The 12,234-nt window shown below is 42.3% G+C and overlaps 1 protein-coding gene across 3 annotated transcripts in view; it reads right to left on the reverse strand.

The window, feature by feature from the left end:
* Positions 1 to 6,150: 6,150 nt before the first annotated feature.
* ECE1 (endothelin converting enzyme 1) overlaps positions 6,151 to 12,234 on the reverse strand; it is a 65,473-nt gene continuing 59,389 nt past the window's right edge. For 2 of the 3 annotated variants that reach the window (XM_033921508.1, XM_033921509.1), the window contains 2 exons: positions 8,344 to 8,439; positions 6,590 to 6,766 (listed from right to left, as the gene is read on the reverse strand). In XM_033921508.1, coding sequence (XP_033777399.1) covers positions 6,590 to 6,766; positions 8,344 to 8,439 — 273 coding nt within the window. Of the gene's footprint in view, positions 6,767 to 8,343; positions 8,440 to 12,234 lie in introns of all 3 variants that reach the window. The other variant, XM_033921507.1, reaches the window with a different exon arrangement.

Here is a 12,234-nt window from a genome sequence, read left to right on the forward strand (position 1 = left end):
CGCGCTTCTTTATGTGAGAAAGCAGTCCTTTTTGAATCTTTTTATACCCATCGCATGAGCGTTTTTTCCAACTTTTCCTGTGTGTTCCCTGAGGCAGGATCAAAATGTGCACATCGGAACCCGCAGGCTGCAAGTTAAGTTTGCTTAGTTTGTCTAAAAGCTTTGACGTATGCTTAGTAAACAGTGTGCTGAACGTTAGTGGTTTTTTCACAACACAAAAAGCATATATGAAATGATATAACATCTTGTTTACTTTCCATGCGATGATTGAGCTGTGAGGTGTTTTTTTCTGGGGTTTTCCCCAGTTTTCCCCTCCATGATTCTGAGCAAGTTTTTGTGAACTTTGTTACATCATCCATATAACTCTTTGAATAGGTCTATAGAGTGATTTTTTTCTCTTTTCAACACATGCACTTTATCACTTTTGTTACAGTGGTTGTAGCTTGTCCCCCTTTTTTATATTTGACTGGAGCTATCAACACCAGGCATCACTCTTCTCCATTGCCTCAGCCCAGCACTTCTTAAATCCTTCTATTTTTCACTGGCAGGGAGCAGAGCCTCCAACCCGTGGCCCTGAGCCCTCCCTTTAATGTAACCTCTCGTTTGCAGGACCAGGAAGTTACATCAGAGGGAAGGATCAAGCTGGTGTGAACAACAGGTAAGAGTCCTCTGCTCAGTGGCATACCAAGGGGGGGCAGTCTGCCCCGGATGCACGCTCCAAAGGGGTGCACAGCCGGCCGGATCCGGAACCTCCTGCGCTGCTTCAAATGGCACTTCAGCGCGGCTGCCGTACTTAGAGCAGAGGCGGCAGCCGCACTAAAGTGAAGAAGGTCCTGCAATGACTGGGAAGAGGTAAGTGACGTCAGGGGGGGGGGGCCCAGCAGCTGCAGTCATCACGGGATCTTGCCGCAACTAACTGCATCTGCCGGCCCAGCCCCCTCTGACATCACTTACCTCTTCCATCCGAGCAGAAGCAGTCATCGTGGGACCTTTGGGATGGAGAAATAAAGGAGGTCAAGGTGATATGGAATCACGCTGAAGGGTGTCAAAGGGGGGTCAGGGTGGTAGGGAATCACGCTGAAGGGTGATAAAGGGGGGGCAGGGTGATATGGAATCACGCTGAAGGGGGTCAGGGTGATATGGAATCACGCTGAAGGGTGTCAAAGGGGGGGCAGGGTGGTAGGGAATCACGCTGAAGGGTGATAAAGGGGGGGCAGGGTGGTAGGGAATCACGCTGAAGGGTGAGAAAGGGAGTCAGGGTGATATGGAATCACGCTGAAGGGTGTCAAAGGGGGGGCAGGGTGGTAGGGAATCACGCTGAAGGGTGATAAAGGGGGGCAGGGTGGTAGGGAATCACGCTGAAGGGTGAGAAAGGGGGTCAGGGTGGTATGGATGCGTGGTAGAGGGAGAGAAAGGGGCAGATGCTGATGGAATTGCAGGGAAAGAGACATAAGGGGGAATGATACTGCATGGAATTGGGTTGTAGGGAGCGAAAGGGGGCAGATGCTGATGAAAGAGAGAGAAGGGGGCAGATGCTGATGAAAGTGGGAAAGAGAGAAGGGGGCAGATGATGGAAGTGGGGGAGAGAAGGGGCAGATGATGGAAGTGGGGGGAAGAGAGAGAAGGGGGCAGATGATGAAAGTGGGGGGAAAGAGAGAGAAGGGGGCAGATGATGAAAGTGGGGGGAAGAGAAAGAAGGGGGCAGATGATGAAAGTGGAGGGAAAGAGAGAAGGGGGCAGATGATGGAAGTGGGGGGAAAGAGAGAGAAGGGGGCAGATGATGGAAGTGGGGGGAAAGAGAGAAGGGGCAGATGATGGAAGTGGGGGGAAAGAGAGAGAAGGGGCAGATGATGGAAGGAGGGGATAAATAAAAGGAGGGCACATGATGGGGGAAAGGATTGAATTAGGGAAATACTGGAGGGGGTGAGGAAAAGAGGTGGCGAGCTGTAGGTAGACAGTAAAAAAGGAAATTGATGAGAGGGTAGTAAGAACGTAATCTAGATGGATGCAGAAAATAAATTGAAAAGGAAAATGAGGGAAGAAAGGGATTACAGAAGAGAGGTGTGGGAGAGGGAAGGAGAGGAGAGAGATGCCAGACCAATGGGGTGAAAGGAGAGATGGAAGGGGGAGGCATACAGTTTCTGGAAGGGACATCGAAGGAGAGAAGATGCCATATGGGAGCAGAGAGATGGCAGACAGTGGAAGGAAGAAAGGAAGAGAGTAACAAGAAGATGAGGAAAGCAGAAACCAGAGAAGACAAAGGTAGAAAAAAAATTTATATTTATTTATTGCTTTAGGAGACATGTGTCACTGTTTCTGTGGTGTTGCATTTTATGCAGAGTCCAGCTTCTTGCTGGTTCAATTTAATCTTTGTCTATGTATTTCTATTTTATCCCCCCTTTTACAAAACTGGAGCGTTTTTTAGTGCCAGCCGTGGTGGTAGCAGCTCGGATGCCCAGAATTCTATGAGCGTCAGAGCTGTTACCACCGTGGCTAAAATCCACACTACAGTTTTGTAAAAGGGGGAGGGGTTAGTTTGTGATGACATATTCCATACTAAGCGAAGGTGTTTTCTGTGTGTTCGAAAGACATGGTTTTCTGTTAGGATTGACGGTGTAGGATTGATCTGTACTAGTTGTTTAGTTTTACAACGGATGTATTGATGTTGTACTGCTCACTGCATAAGTAAGATGCTGCCTTTTCCTAGGTACTCATGAGTGACGTGTGGAGTGTTACTAAAAGTCATGTTTTTTGTGCAGATGGGGGGAGGGGTGCCAAAAAATGATGGGCCCCGGGTGTCACATATGCTAGGTACGCCACTGCCTCTGCCACTGAAGAACAGAAGGATTTAAGAAGTAGCTGAGATCCCTCATCACCAGGGGAAAGGGATGGCACCATCTTTCCCTTATGCCCACTGTGTTACAATACATTGCAGGCCAGGTGTGCAACGCATTGAGCTGTGTGGCTTTAGGGCAGCACAGGGAAGTTTGCACCTCCATGACCATTTTATAGGATTTTTTTCAGTACAAACTTGCAAGAGGAGTTTAACACACCACCTGTACCAAGACACAGTGTATTTCCTAAGACAAACCACAGCTTTGTTCCCCTCCCCCATTTGCACCACACCAAGACCCATTAAATCAGATACAGATGTTTAGCTTGTAGAGGGTGGACTTACATCTGTTAAAACCACTTCATATTAAGCAGACCCAAAATCTAAGTAAAACATTGTAGATGAAGTAGAAAACATTATTGTGAGGAACATACTGCCAGCTTAGGAAAACTGCATTGTGAAAAAAAAAATTTCCCCTTTCCCCGTATGAGTAAACGATCGATAACAGAATGCCTTCTGCAGCGGTTATGTCTACTCCACCTCTGAAACAAGAGTTTCCCTCCTGAGGAGCTGATGTGCTTCGAGGAAATCGCACATAGCCAGCACAGCTCAGGGAAGGGAGCAGATGGGAGAGGGCAGAGTTCAGGGCACATGCGGGAATCATTTGCACATTCCGAGCATATCGACCCAGGGGGGACCCCCTCTGATGAGATACAGCTGGCCAGGGTCACACAGAAAGGCATTTGGAGTGGCCCAGAGGAGAAACCCTTCCAAGTACAAATGACTAGGCCCAACTCAGCCAGTTGCCATGAGTGTGTTAGATGGGGTGCCCATGCTAGAGAAGAAAAAACTATTTTCAGGACAGGATTCACCAACACCCCACACACACACGGCAAGAGACATTGAACTGGGATTTTAATTATTGCTGCAGGGTGGGGCTCCGACTCCTGATCCTACTGGAGGTCAAAGTCCATGACACGGCCATTAAAAAAAAAAAAAAAAAAAAGTCAGTAGGGGGGAGGTTCAGCAGAAGGTCAAAGGCCACAGAGTGAAGAAATTAAACCGCTTTCTCGCAGTTTTGCCAGCACTTTTCTGGCAAAGCAAGTCAGCTGCTCAGTCAAGTAGAAAAAACAGCAACACAAAGCACCTTTTACTAAGTTTTGGTACGTGCCAGTGGGCGCCTACGACAGCTTAAAAGGCCCGGTTGTAGAACATGCTGTGCCCACGCAGTGCCATAGCTACGGCGGGTTGGGCCCGGCGTCACCGCGCTTTGCGCCCCTTCTCTTGAAATGGTCACCAGCAAGCACAGCATCTCCCACCTGCTGTTTGCAGCAGCCTCGCTTCCCTTTGGACCACGGGACCAAGACATGATGTCAGGAGGGAGCTGAGCCAGTGGAAGATGTGCAGGAGGGGGAGATGTACCAGTGAACCCGCAAAGATGGTACCTGGGGCGGCATGCACTCCTGTCTCCCCCTTATGCCACTGTGCACACACAACCACACACTAAAGATTTTTTCTTTATTTTCCTCAGAAAGGGTTGTGTATGGCGGCAGAGGGTGCATGATGGTGTGAATCAGTGCAGTCACATTATTGCACGAGATTAGGACATGAGCCCTTAAAGCCTAGAAAATCAGTGGCAGTAAGTGCCCATGCACTAATTTTTGGTAATAGCAAGATTAGCACATGGCCATTAATTTGGAAAATCAGCTATTTTCCAGCTTTAGCAGAAAGGAAAAATCCACACGGGGGCACACTAAGGCTACTAGTTTTTATTGCAATTTAGTAAAAAGACCCTAATCTTAACCGCCATAAAAAAGTCACTTGCTTTTCAGTATAAACCAAAGAAAACTTCTGCTTTCACTCGCCCCAGCATGCGAGATTCACTTCAGTCTCTGGCCTGTGATTGACCTCGGATTTAGGCCTTTCTTTTTTCTAGCAAAATAGAAAAGTCAGTACTCAAATGCCAGGCTATCTTTCAGGGATCTCCGAGAGACCCTCCCCCACCCAGCAACCAGAGAATCTATGAAAAGGCAAACATGGTATGCAGAGCCTGGGCTCTTATTAATGGAACGACCTCCCCAGGGAGGTGAAGATGAGGACTGAATTCAAAAAAGCATGGGACAGACCTATGGTATCTCTTAGGGGGAGAGAGCAGGTGATATGGATGGACCATATATATGACTTACCAAATACACAAATATCAATCTGTCTAAATATAAACCGAGGTAACCCTTTTCCTCTCAAAAAGGAGGGAAAAAGGTCGACTCGAATATACACCAAACTCAAATCAGTCTTGCAAGGTTACTGTAGTAGTGAGTAGCTCAATGTTTAGAGCTGCCTCAACACCCTGAGATTGCGAGTTCAATCCCAGCCTACTCCTTGTGCCTCTGGGCAAGTCACTTAATCCTTCTATTGCTCCAAGTACCACAGTTAGATTGAGAGCCTGCAGGGACAGATAAGGAAAATACTTAAGAGTACCCAATTACTATTCAAAGTATTGTAACCACTTTGGATGAATCTCTAAAAACCCAAAGAGTAGTAACATTCCATGCTACTGATTCAGGGCAAGCAGTGGTTTTTCCCATGTCTGTCTCAATAGCAGACTATGGACTTTTCTTCGGCGATGAGAGCTCGGATGACCATAGGAATTCTACGAGTGTCCAGGCTGTTACCGCAGCAGCCATCACTAAAAACGCTAGCACGGCTTTGTAAAGGGGGTATTTATTCTAGAACAAGGAACAATTACAAGACAAAATACCTTGTTCCTACACTGTGGCACCCTTATCCCAGGCCTTTAGGTTTCTTGTAAAAAATATTCATTTCTGCTGTTAATTGTGCTATGAGCTTAAGCTCACTCATAAACTGAATGCTGGTAGAGCAGACAGCAGGTTAGTTCTGGTCTAATGCAAGATTTGACCCCATTAAGCACCAGCCACTTGTGTTCCCTCCTTGGCGACTCCTCTCACCTTGCGTTTTAAGACCCTCTTGGGTTCCAGGCCTTTGCTAAATGCAGAGGGCAGTGCAGGGAGTGCTGAACCTTCTGTCAGAAGCTAATGCAAGATGCTTTTCCCCAGCATTCCCATTTGCTAAATTTCTAGCAAGCATTGTGTGACATTGTCCCCTTCAAGGGCAGCCAGTCCTCACAACTCAGCAGTATCTACTCCAATGCGCCCCTAATAGCCAGATTTAATTGAACTGCTTTGACATACCTGAAAACATAGGCATGAACTAGCCCAACCACATCCCATTAGGCTTAGTGGGGATTGATTTAGTGGTCAAATTGCATAGAAGACCCAAAATTACAGACATACATTCAGTAAAATTTTACTTCCTCCTTTTAATGGCATGTAACACACTCTAGTTTCTAGTATCACCACAAAGTATCTAGAAGCATCGTAGCAGTGCTGGTTTGATGGCAGAAAGAGTTGCTTAAGGCACCAAACTTCATTCCAGATGGGACCTGAGGCATGATCACTCTAGAGGCCCAGGTTAAAAAAAACAAACAAAAAAAAAATCCTTCCCCAAAATCCCAGTCGTGTCGATTCTGATGATCTCTCCGATTTCCCACATGTGCACAAATATGTACAACTGGTATAAACAGTATAAAAAAAGTTACACAATTGAAACAAAGCAGCAATTTGCTCCTCAGGGTTGCCAAAGGCATAAGTTTCTCTGTGGAATGTTCTGGAACCTTTGGATGGGTCCTTTTTTCCAGTGAGGTTGCAAAAGGGTCCGTGATCATTCAGTCTTCTCCTCTCACCAAACTTCACACTTATGTTCAGGGTTCATGGGGGAACCGAGAGGACACTTGAAATGCTCTGAAAACTCCCGGGAGTTGGAGACTGTGCCAATGACACGATAGCGGGAGGGACTGTGTGGATCTGTAATAAGTCCTTCATGGGAGCTCTCAGGGGTACGAACCGAACACCATACCTGCAAACACAAGGACACATCAATAAAAGTGAAGTGGGTTGTACGACCACCTAGAGCAGGGTGGGCAACCTTTATACACAGAGGGCTGAACACAGAAAGTTAACAAATGCACCTCATAGTTCACTGCCAAAACTCAATGCTTTTACTCTTTAGCATCAGCTTCCGCCTTTTTAACTCCCTGATTTATATGCAGCTTTGAAACATCTAATACTTCTTCTGAACCAATTCCCTTCCTAATGTTTTTACCACTTATTTATCGTCTTTTTTATTAATTTTACTTCGATGTATTTTAAACAACCTCTCCCTCCCCTACTTTCCTTCCGTTTCATGTATGTTAATCTGAACTTGTCCAGTATTTTTTTATATTTGATAAATTACTGTGTATTTGCTTATTTTAATTGCTTCCTATAATTTTTTATAATGTACATCATCTAGATATGTATTTTTAAAGACGTATATCAAAAATAAAGAAACTTGAAACTTGATGACTGAATGAATTACCAGAATAGTTTCCCCCCATTATACTTCTGTATTAACAAACAGTTGCTAACAATGTCAAACAAGTCTTATCCTACTGTTGTACCCTTCGATTCCAACAGTAATGGAGCTTGTGCCCAGTGGAATAGTAAGGATGAGTGGCGGCCAGGGCAGTAGTGTCCCCCACCCCACCTGCTGCATGCATCCTTCCCTTTTCCTGTACCTCTTTCATTTTCACAGCCAGCGCAGCATCACGAACATGCTGCCGCGTCATGTCGGCTCTCCCTCTGATGTCACTTCCTAGGGGCGGGACCCAGAAGTGATGTCAGAGCCAACACCAATGCAGGTGGCAAGTTCGTAATGCTGCTCTGGCCAGTAAAATTAAAGAGGTACAAGGGAAGGGGCGAATGTGCACGGCAGGGAGAGGTGGGTGGAGAGGAGGACGGGTGCAGTGTCGTACCCCCTTCCCCCCCACACACACACACTTCCCTTGGCCTTTTGAGCCACTTAGAATTCAGTGGTGGGTCACAGGTTACCCACAGCCCTGTTCTAGAGCATTTTTCATAATGGGTTAGACCAGGGATCTCAAAGTCCTCCTTGAGGGCCGCAATCCAGTCAGGTTTTCAGGATTTCCCCAATGAATATGCATTGAAAGCAGTGCATGCACATAGATCTCATGCATATTCATTGGGGAAGTCCTGAAAACCTGACTGGATTGTGGCTCTCAAGGAGGGACTTTGAGACCCCTGGGTTAGACGCAACAGTCAAAAACTAGTCTACACGACGACAAGTTTCAAGTTTATTTTAGTCTCGATATACCACACATCAAATGTCTGAACAATTTACAATTATCAAAATTAACAAGCGGGGAATTCAAATCAGGGTGAGGATGCAATATAGAAAAAAGGTTAGGAAAGGACAGGATGCACAAAATACCGAAGGAACAAGGAGGAAATACATTATAAAAGGGAAGGCGGGGCAGGTTAAAAATAGGTCTTTTTTTTTTATTTAGACTGACGAAACATTTAAAAATAACTTCTTATGCATCTTTGAATCAAAAGGCTTTAAGGATGGATTTCAATCTGTCTAAGAGTTTTTACCTGGGCAAATCCCACAAAAAAGAGCTGATGATTGGAGAGATCCAGGGTCGGTAGCATCTCCTCTTCCCCGTTTTTCTTCACCCAGTTTTTGTAGGCCTGCCAATAGGAGAGAAAAGCTAGCTCATGGCTCACGCATACCAAACGTTTCAGAAATTCAAGCTGCAACAGCCAATTAATAAGGAAAGCAGCAGTGTCGTAGCGAGGGGGAGGTGGCACCCCTTCCCCATGCGCTGCTTCCATTCCCTTCCCCCATACCTCAAAACATTGCCAATGCAAGCAGCAACTCCCTAGCTGCTGTGGCGCCAGCGTTGGCTCTTCGCAACACTTCCTAGGCGTGGGTCCAGGAAGTGATATCAGAGGAAGAGCCGACGCAGGTTGGAGTTGCTACTTGTGCCAGGAATGTTACAGAGGTATGGGGGCAAGGGAAGCAGCTGGGGGCGAGGTGGAGAGGCAAATGGGGGCCTGTGCCCTCACTGTGACGGCACCTGGGGTGGACTCCCCTCCCCCTCTTACTATGCCACTGGAAGAAGTCATGCTTGTCAGCCTAGAGATTTTCACAAAAGAGGCATTTTTACAATTTGGGGACAGTTGGTTATACTAGTGCGGTTGGATTACTGCAACGCTATTTACCTAGGATTGACTAAAGGCAACTTGCAAAGATTGCAATTGATAAAAAAAAAAACCACAGCCAAACTGATTTTGGGGAAAGACTACACTGGCTGCTTATCTGTTTCAGGATTCAATTTAAATGTGTTTGTATTGTTTTTAAACTCTTGCTTGATCAGGAGATTCTAGATGGAGACTTAAGTTTTTTTCTTTAAACGTCAATGGCCTGAATCACCAAATTAAAAAGAAGAAAATGTTAAATTTCCTTAAAAAGCAACAGGCGGATGTATATTTTATTCAAGAGACGCATCTGTCAGTAATAGAATCTAAAAAACTGGAAGGGGGTTGGGTTTCAACAGTTTTTTTTTCTCCAGCAAATGGGAAAAAAGCTGGGGTTGCCATTTTAATTAATAGGAAATGTACAACTGATTTTCAAATTATAGCTTTGGACCCCTTAGGAAGATAGATACATGTTAAAATGAGCATGGGAAATACTACCCTGGATTTGGTTAATATCTATGCTCCAAATACGAATCAAATGGAATTTTTTAAGAACCTACAACAATTATTACTCCCACTGGCTACTTCTAATTTAGTGGTGGCTGAAGATTTTAATGCTGTAATGGATCCAATTATGGATAAAAATCCAAGTAAAGTTATGAAATCATTAGGGTTAGATAATTTGGTGCAATCTTGTGATTTAATAGATATATGTATTCTTCATTTTAATGATCGGGAATTTTCTTTTTGTTCACAGGTTCATAATTATTTTTCAAGAATTGATTATATTTTTGTTTCTAATAAATTAGCACAGAATGTAATAAAAGCCATCATAGATCCTATTCTCTTATCTGATCATGGTGATGTATGGATTGAGTTAAAATATGAGGAAAAGGATTGTTCTAAGCCTGTTTGGAGATTTGATAATTCTTTGGTTGCAGATTCAAATTTTATTGAAGATTTTAAATTTAAAATGATTTAATTTTTCCAAATTAATGCCACTGATGATATTAATATAGAAGTGTTATGGGATGCGTTCAAAGCAACCATGAGAGGTAATATTATTTCATATTCGGCTTATATTAGAAAACAATTTAAGAAACAATTTTCTGATTTGGAGAAGGAAATTAAAATACTGGAAAATAAGTTAATTAATAGATGGGAATGGAATACCTTGCAATTATTATTAAAAGTAAAAGCTAAATATAATGAGATATCTTCTAAATTTGTAAGGAATGATTTGTTTTCTCAACAAACTCAGTATTATGGTAATTCAAATAAGGCGGGAAGATTACTGGCAAATTATCTTAAAGCGAGGAAAAGGAAAACAAAAATTATTATAATAAAAGATAAGAAAGGACAGTCACATAATAAAATTGAACAGATTTTAAAACAAATTTTTATTTTTTATAATTCTTCTGAGCCTTTTGGAGATAGAGAAAAGGATGGATTAGAGTTTTTGAATTTAATTAATGGACCACAAATTCCTGAACATATAAAAGGAAGTTTAGAAGAACCTATATCTCTAAAAGAGTTATAAACAGCATTGAAGTCTCTTAGAGTTGGATCCGCTCCAGGTGGTGATGGTTTTATGGTAGAGTTCTATAAATCATTTCAAATTACTTTATTACCTTATTTGTTAAATTTGTATCAGTACCAACTGACTAAAAGTTGTATTTCAGGTACTATGGCAGATTCATTAATTATTGTCTTACCAAAATCAAACAAAGATCCTACTTTGGTATCAAACTATAGGCCTATTTCATTAATAAATGTAGATGGAAAACTTTTAGCTAAAGTATTGGCTTTGAGATTGGCTAAAGCTCTCCCTTTTATTATTGATACTCACCAAACAGGATTTGTTGCAAGAAGACATTCTTCTAATAATACTAGATTGGCTTTTCATACTTTAAATTTAACAAAGAACATTAATGATCCGGTATTCTTAATTTCTTTGGATGCAGAAAAAGCCTTTGATAGAGTTGAATGGACTTTTATGTATCAGGCATTAGAATGGTTTGGTATAGGATCTGGTTTTATTCAAATGATTCAGACACTGTATAGCTCTCCTGGTGCAAGATTATATATTAATAATAATTTATCAGATAGATTTAGCTTGCAAAGGGGGGTTAGGCAGGGTTGTCCTCTATCTCCTTTGCTTTTTGATGTTGTTTTGGAACCCTTGTTGATAGCTATTAAACAGGCAAAGGGGATACAAGGTATTCCATATTCAAATTGGGAATATAAACTCTCTGCTTATACGGATGACATACTGCTTTATTTGAGGAAACCAGAGACTACTATTCTATGCTTGCTTGAATTGATAGAGAAATTTGGAAAGTTTTCAGGATATAAGATTAATTAGAGTAAGTCTGAAGTCCTTCCACTCAATGTCCATTGTACCAAAGGATTATTTGATTCATTTACATTTGTTTGGAAAGAAGATGGATTAAAATATTTAGGCATCACTATTAGAAATACTTTTGAGGACACAATAAAGGAGAATGAAAAATTTTTATTAAAGAAAATAACAGAAATGTGTGAACAGTGGAATCCTTTACATTTATCTTGGTGGGGGAGAGTTCAAACTATTAAAATGATGATATTGCCTGTGGTTTGTTATCAAATGAGTACGATACCATTTTTTTTTCAGGGGTCCTTTTATAAAAAGTTAAATAGTATTCTTACAAAATTTGTTTGGTTGGGTAAAAGACCTAAAATTGCTTTAGTATCTTTACAAAAAACAATTGTGGAAGGGGGGGTAAATTTTCCAAATTTGTATAGGTACCATCAAGCCTATATTTTAAGACAGGGTATGTATTGGGTCCTCCCAGAGTTCATGGAAAATGTCCCAGATTGGTTGTATTTAGAGTGGAGACTCCCGTTTCCTTTGCATCTGGTTCATCTTCTGAGTATAAAAATGCCTAATAGATATAAAGGAAATAGAATTTTGATTGGAAGACTTTACAATATGTTAATAATTTATCACCTATTCCAATTTCTAAATCATTAAATCAATCCATTTGGCTAAACTCCAAGATTAAAATTGGCGGATTTAAAATTGGCTGGAAGCATTGGATCATCGCAGGAATACGAACTTTAAATGATGTTATTTCAAACGGTACGCTGCTTAGTTTTTCACAGTTGCAACATAAATATGGTTTTAATAAATCACAAAGTTTTAAGTGGTTGCAGCTGAAGCAGGCTATTCAGGAGGGGTTCCCTGAATGGAAAGATCTTAATAATCAGTATAGTTTGGAATTCCTATGTTTTCAGGCAGATTTC

This window comes from Geotrypetes seraphini, chromosome 15, assembly GCF_902459505.1.
Source record: "Geotrypetes seraphini chromosome 15, aGeoSer1.1, whole genome shotgun sequence".
In the NCBI taxonomy this organism is placed as follows: domain Eukaryota; kingdom Metazoa; phylum Chordata; class Amphibia; order Gymnophiona; family Dermophiidae; genus Geotrypetes; species Geotrypetes seraphini.